General features: G+C 43.0%; 4 protein-coding genes across 4 annotated transcripts; 2 read left to right on the top strand and 2 right to left on the bottom strand.

The window, feature by feature from the left end:
• Positions 1-951: 951 nt before the first annotated feature.
• On the bottom strand, positions 952-6,248 carry fignl1 (fidgetin-like 1). Its single transcript, XM_051425024.1, has 2 exons — positions 5,866-6,248; positions 952-3,994 (listed from the first exon to the last, which is right to left on the bottom strand). Exon 2 carries the CDS (start codon positions 3,975-3,977, stop codon positions 2,049-2,051), a length of 1,929 nt encoding a protein of 642 aa, XP_051280984.1. The 5' UTR covers positions 3,978-3,994; positions 5,866-6,248; the 3' UTR covers positions 952-2,048.
• A 410-nt stretch (positions 6,249-6,658) lies between these two features.
• ttl (tubulin tyrosine ligase) lies at positions 6,659-14,996 on the top strand. The gene is made up of 7 exons (XM_051425036.1): positions 6,659-7,421; positions 7,745-7,823; positions 7,940-8,172; positions 8,397-8,532; positions 8,619-8,888; positions 10,034-10,177; positions 10,632-14,996. Exons 1-7 carry the CDS (start codon positions 7,253-7,255, stop codon positions 10,828-10,830), a joined length of 1,230 nt encoding a protein of 409 aa, XP_051280996.1. The 5' UTR covers positions 6,659-7,252; the 3' UTR covers positions 10,831-14,996.
• A 2,771-nt stretch (positions 14,997-17,767) lies between these two features.
• Positions 17,768-20,011, top strand: LOC127351033 (biotinidase-like). Its single transcript, XM_051378200.1, has 6 exons — positions 17,768-18,033; positions 18,145-18,294; positions 18,451-18,602; positions 18,713-18,890; positions 18,977-19,549; positions 19,633-20,011. Exons 1-6 carry the CDS (start codon positions 17,809-17,811, stop codon positions 19,915-19,917), a joined length of 1,563 nt encoding a protein of 520 aa, XP_051234160.1. The 5' UTR covers positions 17,768-17,808; the 3' UTR covers positions 19,918-20,011.
• Positions 20,012-23,412: 3,401 nt separating this feature from the next.
• LOC127375999 (biotinidase-like) lies at positions 23,413-25,659 on the bottom strand. Its single transcript, XM_051422466.1, has 6 exons — positions 25,401-25,659; positions 25,140-25,289; positions 24,832-24,983; positions 24,544-24,721; positions 23,885-24,457; positions 23,413-23,801 (listed from the first exon to the last, which is right to left on the bottom strand). Exons 1-6 carry the CDS (start codon positions 25,623-25,625, stop codon positions 23,517-23,519), a joined length of 1,563 nt encoding a protein of 520 aa, XP_051278426.1. The 5' UTR covers positions 25,626-25,659; the 3' UTR covers positions 23,413-23,516.
• Between the last annotated feature and the right edge of the window lie 725 nt (positions 25,660-26,384).

Here is a 26,384-nt window from a genome sequence, read left to right on the forward strand (position 1 = left end):
TTTGTGACCACGTAAGCACAGATGGGACCACTGCTGCACAGCCACAGTCAAATTGAGCTACAAGCTTACACCATATGGCACCGTTTTTCGGTCCATACTCTATGGATCCCGCCAGCACCAGAGGAATTCTGTGCATCTGTCCCAGTCCAGCTGTGAGTCTCCGTCCCCGTGTACGGAGAAACGCCCGAGGGAAGGGTTGTGTGACTTCTTTCACTGCTGGCTAATTCAACAAAGTTTCAATACAGTGGCCAACCACACGCGTCTGAAATATTTATAAGGGACTTGACAAAAAGATGAAAAATGAATGAAAGTCTTTTTTCATGGTCTTCCAGATTTTCAAGATTGCTTCGTTAAATTTACATGAGAATTTCATTTCATGTGTGCACAATCTATAATTGTCCTCCTCGACAGCACAGTGCATGTCTGACCATTGAGGCACTCAACTCAAAAAACACCAGTGTTAAAAAACTCAGTGATCGATTAATCAACCTTCTGCTTGTGTGGAGGAGAGCAAGCGTCTGTCTTATTTATTAATACTAATAGCTGAGAAATTAAATACAGGTACAGAAATATATACATCTACAGCAGCCATGAGCCCCATGGATCAAGGTCATCACAATTTAAATCATGAAAAGTGCTTAATTTCTAATAGAAAGTGACACAGACTGCAGCAGTCTTAATCACCAACAGGAAGGGAGTCAAAGCTAAAGCAAAGTTTTAAGTTGGATACTTACTGTGTTGCCCAACTTCTGCGGATATGATTAACACATCCAGCCTCGGGAACATTTCAGGACAACGTTACTGAGATGTGCAAGTAAAACTCTCAACAAAGTGATCACACTGCCCTCTGTGGAGTAGATGGGGAAGAGGATTAAGTGGGGAAATGCCACAATACACCAGAGATAAACCTACAATTCATTTGTTTCAGTTCTGAGACATAAACAAAACACGTAAATCAGGGAAAACTTTAATTTGATTGTGAAAAAATAACATTTAAGCAACGCAATTAATCAACAAAAATCATTCAGGGGAGAATATCTTTGGGAATAAATGCTAAATAGTCAGAATATGACAAAAAAGGATGCTAATTGCTGTAAAGGAATTCAGACAAGAGATAATTGCTTCAACTTGAACACAACAGCAGGGTCCCTAATGCTTACATCGAACCACAAAACAGTAAAATTAAGATCCAAACAGAACAGTCTATGCATTACAATCTCCTGAAAATATTAATGCAGCACAGCGACTGCTCCACACAGAAGTCATTTAAGAATTACGTGTATGGCTGCATTTCAGACATTTTCAAAACCCACTTGTTTCAGCTGATGATGATTTGTTTTTATTCCAGGTCTGCCTGTAAGTAAGGACGAACGTTAATAGGCCACAAAACCCGAGAGGTTGGACACACAAGAGGTGGACAAAATAACCGAAACCTGCTCAGTATAACGCGATCTAACACACATCTCTGCTTTTAGAAAACAAATCTTTGTGAAGCTTTTTGGTGAGGCTTTCACAGAGTTGTTGATCTGAAACTGCAAGCTCATGTTTTTAGGCAATAGTGTAAAGTACTGCTGCCATTCTGTCCACCCACTCTATGTGGTGTGTGTGCAACACAATATTCAGCCTCTCCAGGATTTTGCAGACTTTAAGGGGATTGTTGCAGCCTAAAATGACTGATTTCACACAGATTTTTTGCAATTAATTAGTGTGAGAAAGTGAAATTTGCCCAAAAAATATTGTTGTAAATGTTGTATAATTCATTAAAAAACGGCAACTTGTTACAGTGAGAATAAAACACTGTTTGGACAGGGTTAATGTGAGACATTTGCATTTGGTGACACGGTTTTAAGCAGAAAATGAGACAATTAAATCATGTTTGCAGAAACGTTTGGACAAAATTTGGACAAAGGTCGTAGAGAATTCATCAAGATTGTTTGAATTTGTGTTAATGCTCATTTAACAGCTATATTTCTGAAATGTTTATCTCAACTCAGTTCAACATCACATCCATAACTTTATCGAGGTAGAGGATAATCGGAGTGATGACTTTAACGTCCACATCCAAAAGTCTTATTCCACTCTTCATACAGCTCCAAGTCTTTTGATGACACACTGGGTCGGACCGTCTTCAGGGCCTCCTGGAAGTCACAGTAGAGGATTGGTCGCACCTGATCTGCAGTGATAGTGGCGATGTCACTGAGCTGGATGCTGCGGATGGGCCCCAGAGCCGCCTCTCTACACAGCTGAGTCATATCGGCCCCTGAGAAGCCCTCGGTGGCAGTGACCACGCTGTCCAGCTCTTGCTCTCTCAGCTGGTTCTTCTCTTGAGCCATGAGGTTAGTCACTATCTGCCGCCGGGCGGTTGCTTCAGGGAGAGGTATGTACAACCTCTTTGCCAGTCGTCGGCGGGCAGCCTCGTCGATCTCTTGGGGCCGGTTTGTGGCACCAACCACCAGGATGCGGTCCTCAGCTGCTGTGGCTGCCCCATCCAGCTGAACCAAGAACTCCGTCTTTATCCTACGCGATGAGTCGTGCTCCCCGTCCGTCCGCTGGGACAACAGAGAGTCAATCTCGTCAATGAAAATGACAGCAGGCTGGTGGCAGCGGGCGATGGCAAACAGAGCTCGCACCATTTTCTCTCCTTCGCCCACCCACTTGGATGTGAGCGACGAGGCGCTGATGCTGAAGAAGGTGGCACCTGACTGGCAAGCTATGCATTTTCCTATTAGAGTTTTTCCGGTTCCTGGGGGTCCAAACAAGAGGATGCCTTTGGGTGGACCACGGAGGCCAGTAAAGATGTCAGGTCGGAGCATGGGCCAAACCACGATCTCCTTTATAGTGGTCTTGGCAAACTCCAGGCCTGCTATGTCATCCCAGGTCACAGGAGGCCCGTGATCCATAATCTCACTCATGATCAGCTCGATTATCTTCGGCTCAATGTTTTTCAGACGCTCATCCAGGATCTGAGGTTCCTCACTGGGATTACGGCTCGTCCCACCTTCTTCCTCCTCCTGACGTGGAATAGGTGACACGAATTTGGAAAATGTACCTCGAGGTCTGTTAGCACCCAGAGATTTCTTCACAGTCGCTGCCATCCCAGCGGCCGGACCTCTCTGGGGCTGATGGGAGTGCTTTTTCTGTTGATCCACAATGAACTGATAGCGAGCTGTTTTAAAGCTGCTTCCAGCTTGCGGGTCAGCGCCTGCTTGAGCTCCGTGTTGCCCCCTGCCACCATCACCTCCATCTGGGTTGTAAAAATTCTTCCGCTTAGATGGATTGGAGGTGGAGAAGGAGGACTGATAGTTCTGTGTGCTGGCTGCAGGGCCTGGGTTTCCCTGTGGAGGAACCGAAGAAGGATGTGGACGGGCTGGAGGTCGGGAGAATGAGCTCAGACTACCTGAGATCACCTCATAGCCTCTTGGCCTCTCTGACGTAATATTAGAAGCAGGATTCCTGGCAGTGTTGTTAACCTCTGTTTTAGGCTGTGGTGGTCCTATAGGTTTGAACAATGCAGCCTCTGACCTGACTCCGGTAGAGGGAGCAGACAGGGAGCCGCCTCTGCTCTCTTGCCCCACACATATGTTAACATCTCCTGCTGCCACCAGGGAGCCTCCTCCCCCTGCCCCTGCCCGAATCATCTTCTGCACGCAGGGCAGCTCCAGCACAGTCTCCATCGTCAGGGACGACTCCCATTTGTCGCTGTAGTTCCTCTGACTGCGGGCCAGATGCAAAGCACTCTCTGCATAGTTGTTAAGCCCTGCGCGGGGGTCATCCGAGTCCAGCACTGCGGCATAGCGCTCCGAGTAGGTCCTGAGCAGGCTGGCCATGCCGGCCTGAGAGAGCTGGGAGCTTGCCCATGCATACTGAATAGAGAGGATGTGGGCCCGGTAGGCATCGGCCGTCTGTTCAGGTGTACAGTTGCCAGATGAAATGTCAAAGGACCTCCTCTGCCATTCGTCCAGGTGTGCGCCACTCATGCCTGGCCTGCTCCAGTCTGATGAAGGAGAGGGGACAAAGGTTATTAAAAATACATGATCTCAGTAAAAGCCAAGGCGCACATCGCCCCCTGTACCCACACACACACATAAGAAGTTACATTTCATTACACTGTGTGAGATGTATTGGCACAGGATACAGGGGGTTCATTGATTCAGTATTGCACTTTTATAAAGTTCAGGGACGGAAAAGAACTGATTAAAAAAAGCACGGTTGAATTTGAAGCAGCAGAGGCAGAGATATTCTGACATTTATTCAATAGTAGGGGTCAAGCTCCAAAAAAATGCTGGATCCCACTCATTAACATTCCCAACTCAACAGCATCTCTTCGTTAAGACCCTCCCTGCCTCGTTAATGCCCACGTCTTTGAAACACCTCGATTTTTTGATCTGTTAGTTTCACCTGATGTGACCTGTAAATGTAAAAGGGTCTCCGGTAAGTTTGGTACAGAAACATTAATTCTATTTAGTGAAAAGTATAATCCAAATAATTATACAATACAAAATGAATCATAACAGGTCTGAATTTAGTGAAGAAGGAACACAAGTTTGAGTAGCTGAAAAGTACTATAACTACTAGTGTAACTAATTACTGTTACCAAGTAAAACAATATTACTTTTATGATGATTAAATTCAAAGAATCTATAACCAAGTTTGACTTTAAATAAAGAGGCTACAATCTAATATATTGCAATACTATAAGCAAATCTAATTATAGGAAAAATGTCCTGGTATAAATTAGACGCCAACATATACACAAAAACTGAGTAAAGAGCAAATACAACACTGCTACGTAGTGTTTGGGGGTTCAAACACAAAAATCAATACAGTGTTTTTAGGAATATCACAAAAAAAACAACAAAAACAAAAAGCAAATGATATATTTTTATATTACCTTACACCTGTATAGCCCTCTATGACATTTACAATATATACATGTATATACACACACACACACACACACACACATATGACTAACGTTATGTATAGATATGTAGATAAACTAAACCAAACTATTTCCTATAGGATTTCTGGACGGTTTCTATTGGAAAACCTGACAATTAATGACAGGTAATGACTAATAAATGACATTTTTAAGAGTAACACTGCTAGTAAATGAATAAATGTGGGGAAGTAAGTTCCTTTAACTTTAGTTTATCATGCATGCCACTGAAACCTGTATGACATACAGTTATAACAATAAACAACCTGACAGACAGACACACAGCTACAGACACACTGCTACAGACACACAGCTACAGACACACTGCTACAGACACAAAGCTACAGACACGCTGCTACAGACACACACAGCTACAGACACAAAGCTACAGACACACAGCTACAGACACACTGCTACAGACACAATGCTACAGACACAAAGCTACAGACACAAAGCTACAGACACACTGCTACAGACACACTGCTACAGACACACACTGCTACAGACACAAAGCTACAGACACACACTGCTACAGACACACACTGCTACAGACACAAAGCTACAGACACACTGCTACAGACACACTGCTACAGACACACACTGCTACAGACACACTGCTACAGACACAAAGCTACAGACACAAAGCTACAGACACACTGCTACAGACACACACTGCTACAGACACACTGCTACAGACACAAAGCTACAGACACACTGCTACAGACACACTGCCACAGACACACTGCTACAGACACACTGCTACAGACACAAAGCTACAGACACGCTGCTACAGACACGCTACTACAGACACACTGCTACAGACACACTGCTACAGACACACTGCTACAGACACACACTGCTACAGACACACTGCCACAGACACCAGGTGTTCACCAGGCCACCCCACAGCGGATAAAGACACTTACTGTCGCTGATATCTTCTTATGACAAAAACAAATACGCACGAGGCAACAGACAACAAGTTGTATTCCCGCCACCTGTTTCTTGTTTTAAGCGATCGACTTCCGGCTGGTTCCAATTCGTTTTCCGAAAAGCTTAAATGTGTCCCTCGTCGCCGGTTTCGCGCCAAATGTAGAAAACCCAGACAAGAACTGAAGTGTCTGTTTGTGTAACCGGTAAAATATCGATTTAAGACGCAAACAAAGCAACAACAACCAGCGTACGTGGAGCGAAAAAGTTACGTGAAGCTAATCGGAACGGGACCCATAACGTGTCACAGCCGGGGAGTGTTCGATTTACGCTCCCGGTTCGCCCGGAAACTCGTCACTGACCGTTAATGTGTTATTAATGTCGCTCCGTTACAGTCTCCGCGTAAAGCTACGTGATTAACGATGATTAATATTAGTCGGTTTTACCCAGAGGGAGAAATCTTTACTTGAGAGTTTTAAAACTTATTTTTTCTCCGTAGTCAGGTCTACGACGCCATCTTGTGGCGAGAAGACGCTAAAACAAATTCGACGGTTAGACGGTCGAGTTGTCGTGTTGTATTCTGGGAAATGTAGTAGCGACGTTGTTGAAAATTCAGCCGGGCACTGAATTTCGACATAAATTATATTTAAATAAACAATACGTGCGTGTAGATTACATTCCTAGTTATGTTTATTTACTTTTATTGCGTATAAGAATCAGTTAAATATCAACTACGTGCTGGATCAGCGTACGCGTAAACTACACTAACCACAACCGTTGAGCTTTTTGTTTATGCCGTCGACAGTGGATGACAGCGGCTGCAGAGAGAGGGAGCATACGCCGCCGGTGGGAAAATAGGCTGCGTTTGTGATATTGTGCAGCCAACTAAGCAAGGTAGTTAGTTAAAAACCCGCATTATTTATAATTAAACGTCTTCGCGTTTGAGGAGGGATACCGGAGAGTGCCCCGGATAGCTGATAACAGTTAGCCGAACCGGAGACGGGATGTAATACATGAATCCAGACGGGACCAGCCCCGGGAGCAGCAGTCAGTCACACCCTTGTCTGGCGGGGGTGGTGGTTTATTCCTGAAGCTCTAAAAAAACAAATAATAATCTGCTATCCTACAGATGTTGTGATGTTTTTGTATTCCCTAATGTTCGCCTGAGACTTGTGAACCGGTAGAAGAGTAGTTAACCGGGAAAGTGTGGATATGACTGACTCATCATTATGGCACGGACGGAGGAGATAACCCTGAACGGCCTGACTGCTGCAGTGCCAACCAGATAGCCTCACAACAGGCTACACTTCCTTTCACACACCCAGTCTTTTTTCTATTATATATATATATATATATAGATAGATATATAGTCAGCGTGGCATTATGAATTCCCCGGTGTACACCTTTGTCACCCGTGACGACAATAGCACTGTTTATGCAGAAGTTTCCAAAATCCTCCTCTCGACTGGACAATGGAAGAGGCTGAAAAGAGACAATCCCAGATTCAACTTAATGCTTGGTGAACGGAACAGACTGCCATTTGGACGTCTAGGTAAAGGATATTCTTCTTATTCCATAAATATATATATATATGTGTGTGTGTGTGTGTTTGTGTGCTATATTTGGTGCACACCCACTCAGGATGAGACAGCTGCTGTGAGGCTGTTTGCTTCAGCATCATTCCTCGTAGGTATGTTTTCATTGATGTCTAATCACTTGAATATGGGAATTTGCAGCAGTCAGAGTTTTCACAGTCAAATTCTGACGCGAGTGGTGTCCAGTTAGTTGCAATCAGCATCTGCAAACTAGATGCCACTGAATGCCACACACTGGTCCTTTAATGCACCTTAATGCGTCCTGACTTCGACTCCACAGGTCACGAACCAGGACTGGTGCAGCTGGTGAATTACTACAGAGGAGCAGACAAGCTTTGCAGGAAGGCGTCGTTGGTCAAGTACGTCAAAAGAGGAATCTGTAGCCTTTTTTTGTCTTGCCGTCATTTATGTAACTAATAAATTATTCAAGTGCGTGTTTACATTAGCTGACCATTTCTCCCTTCCTCACCATTAGGCTAATAAAGACCAGCCCAGAGCTGTCCGACTCCAGCAACTGGTTCCCAGAATCCTACATCATCTATCCCACTAACCTCAACACCCCCGTTGCTCCAGCTACAAATGGCATTAGCCATCTGAAGAACAATCCCAAGACGGATGAGAGGGAAGTTTTTTTGGCCTCCTATCACTCTAAAAAAGAAAATGGGGAGGGTACAGTGTGGATAGCCAAGTCTTCTGCTGGAGCTAAAGGTAAAATCTGTAGTTTCACTAGTTTAAATCCCAGATACGAGTTAGCTTTAGGCAGACATTTTCACTGTAGTGTCTTCTTAAATGACATTGACTTGTATCAAAGAGATTACATACTCCCTCGGAGCTATTTTGAATCTGCTAAAGGCAACCATTTTCTCTTTTAAATAGACGGTGTGGTAGAAGGCATATATTACACATTAACATATTTGTTTTTATTGCAACAGGTGCTGGTATTTTGATATCCCATGATGCTAATCAGCTGCTGGAGTACATCGATAATCAGGGACAGGTTCATGTTATTCAGAAGTACCTGGAGAAACCTCTGCTTCTGGAGCCGGGACATCGGAAGTTTGACATAAGGCAAGTCTTTTATGTGTAACACAAGTTACTAGTCTGTGTGGACTTTGTAGCTGAGGCTCTTATGTGTTATGTTATGCTATTTCTAGGAGCTGGGTGCTAGTGGACCATCAGTACAACATTTACTTATACCGGGAGGGCGTACTGCGGACTTCCTCAGAGCCCTACAACAGCTCTGACCTCCAGGACATGACCAGCCACCTGACCAACCACTGCATCCAGAAGGAGCACTCCCAGAACTACGGACGATATGAGGAGGGGAACGAGATGTTCTTCGACGAGTTCAGGCTGTACCTGCTGAACACTCACAATGTCACCCTGGAGACCACCATATTACCTCAGATAAAGCAGATTATAAAGTAGGTCCTTCTTGTTTTTTTAATTTTGGATGTCATCTACAAAGCACATATTTATTTTATTTCACTCCGTGGTTCTGCAGACTTTACTACTGAAGAATGCGGAGTTACAAACAAGAGATGAGATAACTTTGTTGTAGTTTGAGGGCATGTGGCAAATGAGAAAGCCACTGATTTCAGCTTGTAAATAAGTGAGATCTTTACTGCTCCATTGCATCAAATCATATTATCTTTGCGTAACTTGGATAGGATTGTTGACTAAAAACAAAAATATATCAATAGTGATTTATTTAATGTCAAACTCATCCTTTAGGCACATACTATTTATGTCTAACATAATGACTTTCATCCATTAAAGCTTAAAAGTTTTATTATCAAGCAGGTTTCTCAACCTGGATATTTAGAGATTAGTTTTCCAGTCGTCAAAGTTACCGGGAAATTAATTAAAATGACCAAATATCCTGGAAATAACCTATGTTGTCCTGGAACTTTTGAAATTGTATTTCAGCCCTTCGCTCACAGATATACGGCTCAGATGTGGGCGAAAAAATAATTAGTTCGAAACTCGACAACTCAAAGTGGAAGTGGAAATAGACTCGGTGTTGAGTCTATTTTTTCCAGAGCCACGAGCAGAATTCTCATGAAAGCCCAGTGGAAAAAAAAAATAATAGTGTTGTTGTTGCAGTTGATAAATATATGAACAGCAAAGTTAACTGCACATGTAGTACACACGTTCTACTTCTTCTTTCAACTGGCTAATAGGTTAGAAGATAAAACAATAATAAGACCATGTAGCGCCTTGTGACAAACGGTATCTGTAAATCTATTCTGTTCTTCACGGGAAGCCGGTGAAGGGACGAGAGGATTCGTGTGATGTGGGACCGACTGTTGGGTTTAGCTCGAGCTGGAGGCCAGACAGGACTCCTTGGGCCTGCATTAGTAATTCTGGACCTCTGGTTGATTTGATTTAGATTTTTGTGTGACGTTTCGGACCAATATTAACCCGTTTCGTTTGGCTTAACTGAAAAATAAGCGGTGGCGAGAAGTGCGATTGAACTGGCCAAGCAGCTTGTGTAGAGGTAACATGTATAATGAGAAAAGGATGGGACCGAGGAAATGGAAATTATTTTTCTGTCTGGTTTTCACAGGAGCTGTCTGACATGTATCGAGCCGACAATCAGCACCAAGCACCTGTCCTACCAGAGCTTCCAGCTCTTTGGGTTTGATTTCATGGTGGACGAGAGCTTCAAAGTGTGGCTCATTGAGATCAATGGAGCTCCAGCCTGTGCACAGTCAGTAACATTCAGATGATCACGCATGTTAAAATGGTTGTTTTTCAACATCTCTTTCAGTTTAACTTGTGTTTTTACCACTGTGTGTGTCTGTCTCCTATTCACATCTGTTCCTCCGGTCTACATTTAGACAGACTTTTTCCAGTATGGTGAAAACAAACTTCAATCTACTTCCCTACCTATCTAAAAATGTCTTGTCTTCCTCAAAGTCAGAAATATTGTTTTAAAGCTTAGCATTTGAATTTTGTTTCTTGTGAATTTTATTTTTAGAGCTTTGACTCCTCAGGAAGTTGTTCTATGCAGAAGTGTCGTGAATTAATTTCTTAAGTTAGATATTCACTCAGTCACAGCTAGCTTGTGGGATACGAGTGTTTCTCTTTGACTTTATTTTAAATTCACCAAGTCAGCAAGTGTGAAGGCCGAGTTGACGCTTCTATTATCTCTGCCCCACCAGGAAACTATATTCAGAGCTTTGTCAAGGCATCGTGGATGTGGCTATTTCCAGTGTCTTCTCCATGAACAGCGGCGGTGACTCTTCCTCTGCTTCCTCTTCTCCTTATTCTTCCTCACCGTCCTCCACGTTCACCACCAACTCCTGCTCCTCTCCCAAACTGAGAGGGCCTCTCCACGTGGGCCCTTTCACTCGACTGTAAGCACACAATTCCCCTCGTCTCCTCCGTACTAGAAGCTTCTTCCATGCTCTGTCCTCACTCCTAAACTCCACAGTACCTGATAAGTAGCACACTATAGCGAGCAGAGCCTTCACTCGTCCCTCGTCTGTCACGCCCGGATGCGAGTCTGTCTTTTTATGGAAATCACTGAACTGCAGAATTGATCTCTGTTCTTCTGATTATGCATATTATGAACGGGAAGATGGTTATGAACAGATCAACAAGCTTTCTGGGAGTTTCTGAATGAGGACAGACACCCTTCCATATCAGTTCCACCACCAGTTTCTCCCCAAGCAGATTAATGGAGGTCGGAAGGATGCAGAGACGCTCCGACTGAGACTGTAGTGCCTTACATTTCCAGCCATGCTCCCTTAAAAAGACTGCCAGTTAGCTTGCTCTGTTACTGTGACTTGTACTTGTTCAATAAGCCTTTGCACTGTTGCTCTATAAAGTCAATGCGGTCACGATCAGTCCACAAGAATTAGCATAAAACAGATTTGTTGATATTTGAGCACTTATGAATTTGTGTAATTTGTCTCATCAGACACAATTTGAATTTTGGAATTTTTTTTATTGCAGCTTGCCTGCAGCTTTCTGTACCCATTCATTTCAGTGAGGAATGCTAACAGTGATCAAGAAGCTACACAGATGGATGTGTTTATACGTACTTACACACTAACCCAATGTGTCTGATGAGCTAAACATTCAATATATCAAGGTTTGCCTTTAAAACCAACATTCCTCTTGGCTTGACCGTGTGGACACAACACGTTATTTACATTCAGGGCAGCTGGATTGCATAAGTAAACAGGGGAGACTGTGCTTGATCTGGCAGGTCTGAGTCTGTCCCAACAGACCTCTGACCTCTGTATGGCAGAGAGTAAATAGAAAAAGATATACGTTTCTGTTCTCAACAGATTCTTCTACAAAATAGTCCAGCTGAAGATGTTTTATTTGTCATTTGAAGAGAGCATGTTTGTGTGAAAGCATGTAGTAGTGTGCATCCTCATACAAGCCCCCATAGCACCTTCTGCCCCCCAGAGCTGCCCTAATGTCTGTTTTATTTCTGATGGATGAAAAGCTAGACTGTCTTGTGAAGTGTTGTCAGCAAGTGTGTGGATTATGTTTTTTGAACTGTTGAAATGAAAGTAGAGTAGATTGTACAAAGTGTTTTTATTATCTCCGCCAGGTTTGGTTGCGTTTGGTTGCGTGTGTGTATCCGTCCGCAGCTACACTCTTATGCTACTGGATCCATCGGATTAATATTTTTTGGCATTTTCATTTTGAAGTTTACATTTTACATCGCTGGTTTCCTTCCATCCGGAGAGGTACCGGAAGTAAACCAGTCACCATCACTGCGGTGGCGTCTCCCTAATATATGCGCACGTTTGAATGCACACTGTCCTAAGAAGTGTACAATTTTCTGCTTTTCCCTTTAATGTTACTTTTCTAAATATGTCTAGGAAATCAAGAAGAACCTGTGTCGTTACCAGCTGCTCCAACAGCAGTGGCAAACTGAACAAAGAAAAGACTGAATGTGAAACACACAAGCCTTTAATTCACGAAGAGTGGCCCTGTCTGAGACTGTACACAGATTCCCTGGGCCGGTAGAGGACCAACATGTTCACATGGTGAGCGATTTAGTGAAATAACCTTGGATACCTACGAAAAAATATTAATTATAACTTTTATTACTGTGATGATTAAATGTAGCTCTTAATTGATTATGCTTGCGAGCTAGTACAGTAGTATTACACAGTACATCACCTGAAATGGACAAGTGGTCCATTTTCTTCTCTATTTCTAGCTTCTATCGTAACAAACGTGTAAAATGTGAATACCGCTAAGTTTGCCATCCATATAAGGCACCTTCGTCAGTAACTGGGGGGCCACTGCCTAACGCCGTCAATCTACGACATGCCACCGCAGTAATGGCTACGCTGCCAGATGGCGGGAAACACACAAACCGTCGTTTTGTGTGTTTAGTTTGTCAACTCTAGTTACACCTCGATAATGTAACTAAGTCCACTAGTCTCATGCATGCACGCTGGATCATTGCACTCCCTGTCCCACACCCACGTGGCCGTGAACACACCTGGCGGAGACCTGCTCTCTAACGAGTGCACTCTTCTTGTAGTTTATTAAAATGATTTAAAGACCCCATGAAATTAAACCGAGTGGACACAATAGACATTTCTTTCTAAAATAACCAGAGAGCTGATGGAGAAACATGTGACCCTACTTCATACTTCTTACACTGGTCTCGTAGAACATGCTGTGTCTAATGTGTTACTCACCAAAGAACAGTCAGTGGACAGCGGCTGCAGGTCTTCATCTCGCCGCTGCTTCTTGCCGAGTTACAGCTGGTTTTTGGTCATGTCACTGCCGCTTTCTACATCGTTTTTGTATCAGAGTCGTATTTCATTAACTACAGATTTGTTTTGTTTCATGGGGTCCTTAAAGTATTTAATTTCTACTCTTTTCTTTTGACTGAATCTCTTTGTGAATAGATGAGACGTTAGAGTTGTAACTGTCCAAGCTGACTTGTGTCAGATCTGTTTTTACGTTACCGTTTGGACTGCTTGTTAGAAAGGACTCTTTAGTTTTTACGTAGACATGAAACTTTAAATTAGTGAAAGATCTGTGACGGCTGCACATTGGGTAGTTGATTCAACTGTTGTGTTTCCAGGGGCACATTTTAACCACAGCATAACTAGTTTATAACGTAATAATCGCCGCTGTTCCTCTCTTTTAACCTCGGTTCAAATATGTGAGGCTCTGCTTCCCGTGTTGTGAGTAACATAAGCGAAGGGACACCATCAGAGCATTTATTTAAGTTTTTAATCACTGTGTATTTGTGTTTACAAGATGACTCTGGGGAATGAAGGATGTGTAAGTGGCTGAAAGTCAGAAAGATGGAATAGTTACACAGCAGGTTACAGTGACAAATTCAGCCTTTGTTCTTTTAAAGAAACGGGGCTGTTATAAAGATTAATCCCAGTAACTCAGAACATGATGAATCCATTTCTGTGATGTATTACAGAGCCCTGCTGTAGCAGAAAATTATGTTTTTGGAAAGTTTTGGAAAAGATACTAATGTTAGCAGAAAATGGGTATTTATAGCATGATTGTGTTGGAAAATGAGTTACAAGTGTTGTTCAAAAACAAACTATCAGTATTTGTTTTTGTTTAATTTGTAGGGAAATGTCTTTCCATCAAAGGGAAGGGTGCCTTAGAGGGAATTGCATATTGATAACAAGAGGCAATGGACCTCCAGCATTTAAATGCACCTTCATTTGTTTGTCTGTATCGAAGTGAGTTTGCCTCATTCATCTTTAGACTTCTTTTAAATTAAATGATGTCATTTCCTCTTATTCAGAGTTTCTTTGCACATCTGACTCAGTCTACTGTGTTCTTATGTGTTTCATATTTGTCCTGGATTTCCTCATGTTTTACCAAAGATCAAAATTCATGCTGTTTTTTCAGTGTCAAATAATATTTTGTAGTTGTTATAATCTGGTTATTATCACATCAACTGGCCAACGTGATCCAGAAGCAAGTATCATATTCAGAGGGATGTCTGTGCTGTGTTTTTGTTAGGTGATGTTTTATCCAAAATCTTGCATGAACATTTGTCTTTATCAGAAACAATATTACTAGAATAAAAAAAAAATATTAATATTACCAAGCTTCTGTCATGTGTGCATTTCTGCTCTACGTGGTCCATTTGATTTCCTCCTGGTTCCAGCCTTTATGCTTTGCTCAGCTAAACACATCCCAGACCAACTGTACTGGACACAGAGATGAAGATCTTCTAATATGATGTAAACAAATGTATTTACGTTGTACTGTTTCTCTAATATATATAATTGTCAGTATGAAGCAACACTAAACAAGACGAAATAAGTCTTGTGTTTCTGGACCATGAATGCAGCTTGTGGGTAAGATACACACGGCCTCATGCAGCAACATGCTCTTAAATTTCTCTTCTGTTTTCTTTTATACCACGGTCTGGGTGAATACTCGATTGTGATTGGCTGCTGGGTGTCCATTAATCCCTGATGTAGGACACCTGCTAAGTGGTTCCAGTGAAACTGTCTGTTCCCTATTACAGCCCTGTAATAAATGTTCAGCTTTTGTTGGCAATATTTTAGTTGTTTGTTTGTTGACTTTATGTGTTTTGGGGAATTTCTTTGAGTTTGTGGGGATCATTTTCAGTGGTTAAGTTAAAGTATTTATATAGCAAATTTCACAAATCTCTCACATAAATACAATTTATTTAACTAGATCTTTTTTTATATTGTTTAAAACACGTGCAGTCATGGTCAGATTTGGGGGGCCCGAGAGCAAATGTTTACTGCAGGGCCCCAACTGATGACCTCCACCTCCTGACCTCTGCATGTTTGCGTACCTGCTGCCTCCAGGGTCCCATCAAGCACAGAGCAGACCTCACATGGTAGCTTCATTATTTGCTCTCATACTAAGAAACCAACCTGTACTCCTGGACGAACACATCTGGCTCCAGATTTCAGTTTGATTAAACACAACTTTATTTAGGAATATGCACCAAAGAAGCCAATCTAAACTAAGATAATACAGATAATTAAACTATTCTGGCACAGGGGCTCTCTAAAAACAATGAGGGCCACAGCATTAGGTGTTAATGCAGGGCCCACTGGAGCTATTGACTGATTTCTGAACGCTTTAAATCTCCCATTAGCATTGGCAACAGTGTTACTATGATCGACTTATTTTGTTTATAATGAAAGAATAAAGATGAATATCTCACTCCTACATTCATTTGTAGAGTGCCAAGCTCACAGTTTTGATGGATGACATGTATTTTCTCATTCTATATGCAAATAAATATGAGCATTTTTTGGAAGTCACAGCTGATTACGGTTTTGATCTTTTTTTAAATTTCAGCTACACAATGTATATTGTCAAAAATATTATACTGTGATATATTGAGCACATTATATTGTTAAACCCCCAGTGCATATGTATCATTATGACTGTATCTGTAGTTTTCTTCTGTAAAATGTAAAAAGTAATATAGCTTACTTTGCTTTATTTATTAGATACTGTGTGCTCAGTAAAATATAAATCTGCTTTCACTCTTTAACTGTCACAACTCTTAGTTTGTATTCATCTGGTTTTAGTTTTCATGCCATTTGGATTTATGTATTTGCACATAAAACACATCAGCAGAATCACAAATAAGAGAAAAGAAGCTAATTGTGCTGGTGAAATAAATAAATAAAAAACCTAGAGCCTTATAAAAGATAATCACACCTCCATATGCATTATAAGCGGATACAAAAATCATGTTATCCACTAAAATTAATCCCTGACCCCTGGCATTCTGTTTGCCCATTTTGTTTGCCTAACTCCGGGGTTTGAACTTGCATTGTGGGGGGTGTATATAGGTGTGTCTTCTTTCCAAAGAAAAACCTCCTATTACAGTGAAAAACACAGAGTCAAATAAGATAAGATACTCCTGTATTTGTCAGCTGTCGGGGAAAATATAAATTTGGCACAGCAGCACAGGGGACAGGTAGTGCAAGAGTAGAGAAATAATAAAATACAATAAAATATAATAAAATAAAAATACAAAAGGTATATATAAAAGACACTATGTACAATAAAGTGGAATATGGTCCAGATGTATAACTGTACGGATCAAATTAACCTGCACTTGTTATTTACACTCACAAACAAGCAAATAATCAGTTCAAAATACAATTTAATTACGGCTTTTTAGAGCACTGAGAAAGAAGAAATAGAAGATAATTCGATAAACATTTATATTTTCTACTGTGGCATTTTGACAATTATTATAGTAACATCATGCAGGAAAACTAGACAATGAACAGACTATTGGTTAATGCAAAAACATAAATTAATAATAAATTATGAAATGATAATAATTTAAAGCATTTTCTCGTTGCAAGACACAAGACAGAGATTGCAGGTGGAGTGGGGCTGTTCAAGTGGCTAATAGAGGTTGTAGGTGGAGGTTTGGGATGGTGTTGTCATGAACCAGCTGAAAGTCCAGACAGAACAAGGGAGACCACACAAATAAGTTTTAAAGTAACACAAAGACATACCAAAATACAAAGAAAGATGTAAATCAGTGCTATAAGTAGTGACTGATACATGAAATACAACCAGGTATGACTGATCAGCTATCAGTCTTTTGGATGCGCCTTCCCATCTGGGGCTCAGGCACACTTGACACTGGCTTGCTGGCTACCTCGTGGGCCTTATGGTCGGGAGGCTACATGTTCATCCCAGTCCCCTCCTTTGGTGAGCGAGTGCTTTTGTGTGACTCACCAGTAGATGAATACCATTTGGGCTACATGCTTTGGTCAGCTTAGCGACCTGAGTGGCCACTTTACATCTCGGTGGGCCTTTATCTGCTCTATGTGGGTCAATCTTTCCTTTGGCAGACTTACGTGAGCAGTCCTTTTGCATCTCAGACGTAGTGATTGAGTCTGATTGGTATGTTCACATGTGTAAATAGTTTGTTTGGGGCTGAACATATGGTTATGTTGTGACCCTGGTTATCCGAGTTATAGGTAATAGTGATCTATATGGAATTTGCAATGAGAGAGAAAACAGGGACAATGATGTAAGTGGATGATCTATTCAGGGATACATATATATATATACATGGACCTGCTGCACAAACTAGGACCCTGTACATACAGTAAAATATACAGTACAACACAACACTATTTTGCAACTTCTTTTCACCTCTAAACACACTGGGCTTTATCAGCTCTGTAATCCAACTGGGTCCAACTTGAGACAGAGGTATACAGAGATGATTCAGCTGAGTTTTCTGTTTATTTAGAGGTGATAAGAAGTTGCCAAATAGTGTTGTGTTGTAATGTATAAATAGGGATGAACATGGTCCTAGTCTCTATCTCAAATTGGACTGGGTTTACACCAGTCATGTCTCTCACGGAAGAAACAATGTTTCTTCTGGTTGCCGTTTGTTCTTTAATGTCAGCCCCTGTACTAACAGGGCCCATCGCAGACTCCTCGTATGTTGCTGCTGTGTACGAGCACAAGGTAATCGTCCCTCCGGTCTCTAATGTGTCCCGGGCCGAAGCCTTGCAGCACATTCAGAAGAACCTGGATATCTACGAACAGCAGGCTGCAGAGGCCGCAAAGCAGGTATGTCTGAACAGGAGAGAGTTATAAATGTTTAGTTTTTCAGTCAAAAAGAAGTCAAAGAATGTCGTAGAGTAATAAAGCGTGTGTCCTGTCTCATCTTTCCTCGGTCAGGGTGCCCAGATCCTGGTGTTTCCAGAATATGGTCTGAGTGGTTTCTACTTCGACCGTTCGTCCGTCTCTAGCTACCTAGAAACCATTCCTGACCCTCAGCAGGAGAACTGGAACCCCTGCTTGGAGCCAGGCAAATACAGCAACACCGAGGTGCACACTCGTACTTTTAGAGTTGATGTTGTTACTGAACAGGCATTCTGACAATATGCACTGACATGGAGACACCACCGGGGAGCCAAGAGCCTTCAATAATGCAACACTAGTCTGTGAATATAAATCACATTTGAGTGTGGTTGTGTTTCACAGGTTCTCCAGCGGTTGAGCTGTATGGCCCGCAGCAACAACCTCTACCTGGTGGCCAACATGGGTGACATGCAGCCCTGTCCCCTGAAGACCGATCCCACCTCCTCCTGTCCTCCCGATGGACGCTGGAAGTTCAACACCAACGTGGTTTTCAAGTGAAGTGTAGACTTTAAAATAGAAGTAGTTTAGCTGAAGTCAAGCAAAATGCATCAATACATAATTTCCTAGTCTATGTGAACTGATCGCAGCATCTTCTTTCATACAGGTCAGACGGCCAGCTGCTGGCGCGCTACCATAAATACAACCTCTACAAGGAGCCGTACTTTGACGTTCCACCTCAACCTGAGATCATAACGTTTGATACACCTTTTGCTGGAAAGTTTGGCACAATGATCTGCTTTGACATGTTCTTCCACAAGCCCACAGGCATCCTGCTGGACAAGGTAGAACAACCTCTGTACCCAACTCTACATTTCTGTGTTTGTTCTTCTCTTTTCCAAACATCCACCTCTCTTTGGACCCCCTTCAGGGTGTGCGTCAGCTGGTCTACCCCACAGCCTGGGTAAATTTCCCCCCTGTACTGGACTCAGTCCAGTTCCACCGGGGATTCAGCTTGGGTGCCAATGTCACCGTCCTTTCGTCCAACCTTCGTTTTGACAAAGAACACATAGGAGGAAGTGGTATCTACACCCCTTTTCCTTCCACCTACCACCACGCCACGGAAGGAGACCCAGAGGAGGGCAAGCTCGTGGTGGCCAGGGTGCCAGTCTTAGACCCAATGTGGAGGGGGGAGAGCACGGCCACAGAGGAGTCCACATCACCTACAGCTGCAACTTCTGGAGCCTGTCAGCATACTCCCGACCCTAATCCTGAAATTGCTTCTTCAGTCCCTCCCTCCTCCGACACCTTCATCGTATCCTTGATTGACGACCCTTATACATTTGTCCTCTTGAACAAGACAGAGGACGACTTGAAGGTCTGCAATGGCACCTTTTGCTGTCACCTGCAGTACAAGAGGTCACCACAAGCAGGCAGCGAAGAGCTCTATGCATTGGCAGCATTTTCTGGAACACATACTATTGTCAGAACCTTAAACCTACAGGTATGAATCACAGGAAGTGTGGATTGTTTAAAATAACTTTTTTTAAATTGCTCATGCTCACATTTATCACATCTCTGTTGCAGGTGTGCGCTCTGGTCCGCTGTGCAGGATCTGACTTCACTTCCTGTGGACAGCCAGTGGTAAAGGCTGAGTCTAAGATCGACTTCACATTGGAGGGGAAGTTTGCATCTAAACGTGTGTACCCGTCAGTTATGACCAGCAAGAACGTCATGGAGGAGCCACAGAATCTGGAAATGGCTGCAGATGGCAGAGTGACCATGAAACACTCAAACATGAGCGGTGGGCTGATCAGTGCCAGCCTGTTGGGACGACCCTATCAGATGGACGAGGAATGCACTGGGGAATAGTTGTGTGTGTGTGTGTGTGTGTGTGTGTGAGAGAGATTTAGCTGTTACACATGTGTATGCTGTCACACAAAACTGCAATAAATCAAAAAGCAAATGTCTTTGTTCATTCAATATTTAATCTGTATAAACATTGGCAGCGTTCATCCTCCAGCCTGAAAGCTTCAACGTCCTGAAAGATAAATTACAGATGTGCATTTATTGTTTCATAAGACAACATATAAATGCACATCTGTAATTTACCCACACTTGGGTTCGTGAGGCTTTCTTGATTTTAAGGGGGTGTAAGACAAGTGTATAAATATACACACACTAGGCCTGTATCTCAGGATTTTGTTCATTTCTGGGAAGAACATTTTTTTTTTTAAGTCTAGATTATTATTTAAGATGAAAACTTTGAACACAAGCTTTATTCTCAGAGCCTTCACTCTCGGATAAACAACCTCCTCATCCTGCATTAGAAACATTAAAGAAAAGAGATAATAGATCAATGGCCAAGCGCCAAAGAGAATAAAACACTGAATTTATCCAAAAAAAGACGCCTATAAGTATGTAGGATTGTTAAAAAATGTTTAAAAATACATAATACAGACAGAGAATTGTATATAAAGTCACTAAAACTCATCTCTCAATATTCAGAAGAAATAATCTGTTTAAAATGAATCTAAATCTCTCTTTTTATACAAACTTCCTCCAGTTATTGTGTTCATTTGGGTTGTCAGCTGTTCTCCAATATCCATAACAGAAACCACAGTGAGGGGGAGTCAGTTCACACAACCGCTGCTTAAGTGTCATATATTCAAACTGTTCAATGGACCCAAATAATGAACTCAGTGACTGAGAGAAGTTTGTGTAAAACGAGTGATTTGGATTCATTCTGAGAACTTTTTATTCAGTTTTCTGTCTGTATTCTGTATTTTTAACACTCATGAAGCTTTGGCGACCCCTAATATGCTTTCACTGTCTCCGTGTTGGTCCTTGCTCCTCTCCTCCAGGTGGAGTCGCTGTAGCAGCAACACACTGAACCGGTTTGTGGAGGTTCTGAATGGGAACCAGAACCTGAAGAAGCAGCGGTACCATATAAAGAGGTGGTTGTGGACCGTGTGTGTTGTGGCAGCAGTTTGTTGAACAGTAGAAAGAGTGTAAAAAGACTGGGTCCCGCTGTATTACTCAGGCTGCACTACAGCGTCTATTCACAGGCGCGATCCCACTACTGAGCGGCACGGGGGCTTTGACCTGCTCCGTTTCCGACCTGGGCCGGTGCACCCCTCCTTAGACGACCTGGTGGTCCCGGGCTCCCCCAGGAGCACCATATCGATACCGAACTTAGTGCGGACACCCGATCGGCATAGTCCGCTGCAGCTCAGAGCTCCTGAGCTCAATCGATCCGCCAGCCTCAGCCTCCCGGTAGCTTGGATTACAGGCGCGCGCCACCGCACCCGGCGAGGATCTCACGAGCTCATCGTGGTTTTGGGATTTGCGCTAGTGACGTCATCAGTGACGAAGACGTAAACAAACGTACAAACAATATGAATGACTTTATATTTGGTGTTGTCTGCTGCAACACTAAAGCACACAGTTTGTAATACATATAAAGTATTGATCTTTATTGAAATAAGGTTTTATCAGTGAGGGAAAATCTTCCACATCAGTGGAATCTCACAGTTCACAGGTTTGATGATTAACATTTATTTGCTCCTTCTATATGCAAATAAAAATGAGCAGCTGATTCAGGTATTATTGGGATTCATTAGCTCAGCTCCACAAAATATATTGTCAAAAGTATTATACTGTAATATACTGAGCCACATTATATTTTTAAACCCCAGGTGAATATGTAACATTTTGACTGCATCTGACCTGTAGTTTTATTCGGTAAAACGATTGATTGAAAAATGTTTTGTGAGAAGATCTGTCCATTTTTAATATAAGAGTACAATGTACAAAGGTATCACTGATGTAAACCCACTTTAGATTTACTGCTCCAGATCCTGTCTCCGCTGCTGTGTTTTGAATGTTGTATATATATATATACTGTATATTTTACCGAACACACAGTTTCTAATAACAAAAAAAAAGGATTGATCTTTACTGAAATAAGGTTTTAGGAGAACCGTGCAAAAATTGATCAGCCTTCGTCACTGATGACGTCACTTGCGTAAATCCCAAAACCCCGATGAGCTCGTGAGATGCTCGCCGGGTGCGGTGGCGCGCGCCTGTAATCCAAGCTACCGGGAGGCTGAGGCTGGCGGATCGATTGAGCTCAGGAGCTCTGAACTGCAGCGGACTATGCCGATCGGGTGTCCGCACTAAGTTCGGTATCGATATGGTGCTCCTGGGGGAGCCCGGGACCACCAGGTCGTCTAAGGAGGGGTGCACCGGCCCAGGTCGGAAACGGAGCAGGTCAAAGCCCCCGTGCCGCTCAGTAGTGGGATCGCGCCTGTGAATAGACGCTGTAGTGCAGCCTGAGTAATACAGCGGGACCCAGTCTTTTTACACTCTTTCTACTGTTCAACAAACTGCTGCCACAACACACACGGTCCACAACCACCTCTTTATATGGTACCGCTGCTTCTTCAGGTTCTGGTTCCCATTCAGAACCTCCACAAACCGGTTCAGTGTGTTGCTGCTACAGCGACTCCACCTGGAGGAGAGGAGCAAGGACCAACACGGAGACAGTGAAAGCATATTAGGGGTCGCCAAAGCTTCATGAGTGTTAAAAATACAGGATACAGACAGAAAACTGAATAAAAAGTTCTCAGAATGAATCCAAATCACTCGTTTTACACAAACTTCTCTCAGTCACTGAGTTCATTATTTGGGTCCATTGAACAGTTTGAATATATGACACTTAAGCAGCGGTTGTGTGAACTGACTCCCCCTCACTGTGGTTTCTGTTATGGATATTGGAGAACAGCTGACAACCCAAATGAACACAATAACTGGAGGAAGTTTGTATAAAAAGAGAGATTTAGATTCATTTTAAACAGATTATTTCTTCTGAATATTGAGATATTTTTGAACACTTTTTAACAATCCTACATACTTATAGGCGTCTTTTTTTGGATAAATTCAGTGTTTTGTTCTCTTTGGCGCTTGGCCATTGATCTATTATCTCTTTTCTTTAATGTTTCTAATGCAGGATGAGGAGGTTGTTTATCCGAGAGTGAAGGCTCTGAGAATAAAGCTTGTGTTCAAAGTTTTCATCTTAAATAATAATCTAGACTTAAAAAAAAAAATGTTCTTCCCAGAAATGAACAAAATCCTGAGATACAGGCCTAGTGTGTGTATATTTATACACTTGTCTTACACCCCCTTAAAATCAAGAAAGCCTCACGAACCCAAGTGTGGGTAAATTACAGATGTGCATTTATATGTTGTCTTATGAAACAATAAATGCACATCTGTAAATTTATCTTTCAGGACGTTGAAGCTTTCAGGCTGGAGGATGAACGCTGCCAATGTTTATACAGATTAAATAATGAATGAACAAAGACATTTGCTTTTTGATTTATTGCAGTTTTGTGTGACAGCATACACATGTGTAACAGCTAAATCTCTCTCTCTCACACACACACACACACACACACACACACACACAACTATTCCCCAGTGCATTCCTCGTCCATCTGATAGGGTCGTCCCAACAGGCTGGCACTGATCAGCCCACCGCTCATGTTTGAGTGTTTCATGGTCACTCTGCCATCTGCAGCCATTTCCAGATTCTGTGGCTCCTCCATGACGTTCTTGCTGGCCATAACTGACGGGTACACACGTTTAGATGCAAACTTCCCCTCCAATGTGAAGTCGATCTTAGACTCAGCCTTTACCACTGGCTGTCCACAGGAAGTGAAGTCAGATCCTGCACAGCGGACCAGAGCGCACACCTGCAACAGAGATGTGATAAATGTGAGCATGAGCAATTTAAAAAAAGTTATTTTAAACAATCCACACTTCCTGTGATTCATACCTGTAGGTTTAAGGTTCTGACAATAGTATGTGTTCCAGAAAATGCTGCCAATGCATAGAGCTCTTCGCTGCCTGCTTGTGGTGACCTCTTGTACTGCAGGTGACAGCAAAAGGTGCCATTGCAGACCTTCAAGTCGTCCTCTGTCTTGTTCAAGAGGACAAATGTATAAGGGTCTTCAATCAAGGATACGATGAAGGTGTCGGAGGAGGGAGGGACTGAAGAAGCAATTTCAGGATTAGGGTCGGGAGTATGCTGACAGGCTCCAGAAGTTGCAGCTGTAGGTGATGTGGACTCCTCTGTGGCCGTGCTCTCCCCCCTCCACATTGGGTCTAAGACTGGCACCCTGGCCACCACGAGCTTGCCCTCCTCTGGGTCTCCTTCCGTGGCGTGGTGGTAGGTGGAAGAAAAAGGGGTGTAGATACCACTTCCTCCTATGTGTTCTTTGTCAAAACGAAGGTTGGACGAAAGGACGGTGACATTGGCACCCAAGCTGAATCCCCGGTGGAACTGGACTGAGTCCAGTACAGGGGGGAAATTTACCCAGGCTGTGGGGTAGACCAGCTGACGCACACCCTAAAGGGGGTCCAAAGAGAGGTGGATGTTTGCATAAGAGAAGAACAAACACAGAAATGTAGAGTTGGGTACAGAGGTTGTTCTACCTTGTCCAGCAGGATGCCTGTGGGCTTGTGGAACAACATGTCAAAGCAGATCATTGTGCCAAACTTTCCAGCAAAAGGTGTATCAAACGTTATGATCTCAGGTTGAGGTGGAACGTCAAAGTACGGCTCCATGTAGAGGTTGTATTTATGGTAGCGCGCCAGCAGCTGGCCGTCTGACCTGTATGAAAGAAGATGCTGCGATCAGTTCACATAGACTAGGAAATTATGTATTGATGCATTTTGCTTGACTTCAGCTAAACTACTTCTATTTTAAAGTCTACACTTCACTTGAAAACCACGTTGGTGTTGAACTTCCAGCGTCCATCGGGAGGACAGGAGGAGGTGGGATCGGTCTTCAGGGGACAGGGCTGCATGTCACCCATGTTGGCCACCAGGTAGAGGTTGTTGCTGCGGGCCATACAGCTCAACCGCTGGAGAACCTGTGAAACACAACCACACTCAAATGTGATTTATATTCACAGACTAGTGTTGCATTATTGAAGGCTCTTGGCACCCTGGTGGTGTCTCCATGTCAGTGCATATTGTCAGAATGCCTGTTCAGTAACAACATCAACTCTAAAAGTACGAGTGTGCACCTCGGTGTTGCTGTATTTGCCTGGCTCCAAGCAGGGGTTCCAGTTCTCCTGCTGAGGGTCAGGAATGGTTTCTAGGTAGCTAGAGACGGACGAACGGTCGAGGTAGAAACCACTCAGACCATATTCTGGAAACACCAGGATCTGGGCACCCTGACCGAGGAAAGATGAGACAGGACACACGCTTTATTACTCTACGACATTCTTTGACTTCTTTTTGACTGAAAAACTAAACATTTATAACTCTCTCCTGTTCAGACATACCTGCTTTGCGGCCTCTGCAGCCTGCTGTTCGTAGATATCCAGGTTCTTCTGAATGTGCTGCAAGGCTTCGGCCCGGGACGCATTAGAGACCCGATGGACGATTACCTTGTGCTCGTACACAGCAGCAACATACGAGGAGTCTGCGATGGGCCCTGTTAGTACAGGGGCTGACATTAAAGAACAAACGGCAACCAGAAGAAACATTGTTTCTTCCGTGAGAGACATGACTGGTGTAAACCCAGTCCAATTTGAGATAGAGACTAGGACCATGTTCATCCCTATTTATACATTACAACACAACACTATTTGGCATCTTCTTATCACCTCTAAATAAACAGAAAACTCAGCTGAATCATCTCTGTGTACCTCTGTCTCAAGTTGGACCCAGTTGGATTACAGAGCTGATTTAGCCCAGTGTTTTTAGAGGTGAAAAGAAGTTGTACTGTATATTTTACCGTATGTACAGGGTCCTAGTTTGTGCACCAGGTCCATGTATACATCTATGTATCCCTGAATAGATCATCCAATTACATCATTGTCCCTGTTTTCTCTCTCATTGCAAATTCCATATAGATAGTCTCTTCACTCAGATAACCAAGGTCACAACGTAACCAGATGTTCAGCCCCAAACAAACTATTTACACATGTGAACATACCAACCAGACTCAATCACTACGGCAACAGGGCTGCTCACGTAAGTCCACCATTAAAATTCAAAACACACAGCAGACAACACCAAATATAAAGTCATTCATATTGTTTGTACGTTTGTTTACGTCTTCGTCACTGATGACGTCACTTGCGTAAATCCCAAAACCCCGATGAGCTCGTGAGATCGTCGCCGGGTGCGGTGGCGCGCGCCTGTAATCCAAGCTACCGGGAGGCTGAGGCTGGCGGATCGATTGAGCTCAGGAGCTCTGAACTGCAGCGGACTATGCCGATCGGGTGTCCGCACTAAGTTCGGTATCGATATGGTGCTCCTGG

Source organism: Dicentrarchus labrax, unplaced genomic scaffold, assembly GCF_905237075.1.
Source record: "Dicentrarchus labrax unplaced genomic scaffold, dlabrax2021, whole genome shotgun sequence".
NCBI lineage: Eukaryota > Metazoa > Chordata > Actinopteri > Moronidae > Dicentrarchus > Dicentrarchus labrax.

What these genes read in the sequence shown, in the direction of transcription:
- LOC127375999 (XM_051422466.1), bottom strand. Translation starts at nt 25,625, where the DNA reads ATGTCTCTCACGGAAGAAACAATGTTTCTTCTGGTTGCCGTTTGTTCT. An exon ending in CTGCAGAGGCCGCAAAGCAG is followed by an intron (nt 25,290 to 25,400) that starts GTATGTCTGAAC and finishes TTCCTCGGTCAG; the next exon opens with GGTGCCCAGATCCTGGTGTT. An exon ending in CAGGCATCCTGCTGGACAAG is followed by an intron (nt 24,458 to 24,543) that starts GTAGAACAACCT and finishes GACCCCCTTTAG; the next exon opens with GGTGTGCGTCAGCTGGTCTA.
- ttl (XM_051425036.1), top strand. Translation starts at nt 7,253, where the DNA reads ATGAATTCCCCGGTGTACACCTTTGTCACCCGTGACGACAATAGCACT. An exon ending in GTCTTCTGCTGGAGCTAAAG is followed by an intron (nt 8,173 to 8,396) that starts GTAAAATCTGTA and finishes TTATTGCAACAG; the next exon opens with GTGCTGGTATTTTGATATCC. An exon ending in CATCGGAAGTTTGACATAAG is followed by an intron (nt 8,533 to 8,618) that starts GCAAGTCTTTTA and finishes TGCTATTTCTAG; the next exon opens with GAGCTGGGTGCTAGTGGACC.
- LOC127351033 (XM_051378200.1), top strand. Translation starts at nt 17,809, where the DNA reads ATGTCTCTCACGGAAGAAACAATGTTTCTTCTGGTTGCCGTTTGTTCT. An exon ending in CTGCAGAGGCCGCAAAGCAG is followed by an intron (nt 18,034 to 18,144) that starts GTATGTCTGAAC and finishes TTCCTCGGTCAG; the next exon opens with GGTGCCCAGATCCTGGTGTT. An exon ending in GCAAATACAGCAACACCGAG is followed by an intron (nt 18,295 to 18,450) that starts GTGCACACTCGT and finishes TGTGTTTCACAG; the next exon opens with GTTCTCCAGCGGTTGAGCTG.
- fignl1 (XM_051425024.1), bottom strand. Translation starts at nt 3,977, where the DNA reads ATGAGTGGCGCACACCTGGACGAATGGCAGAGGAGGTCCTTTGACATT.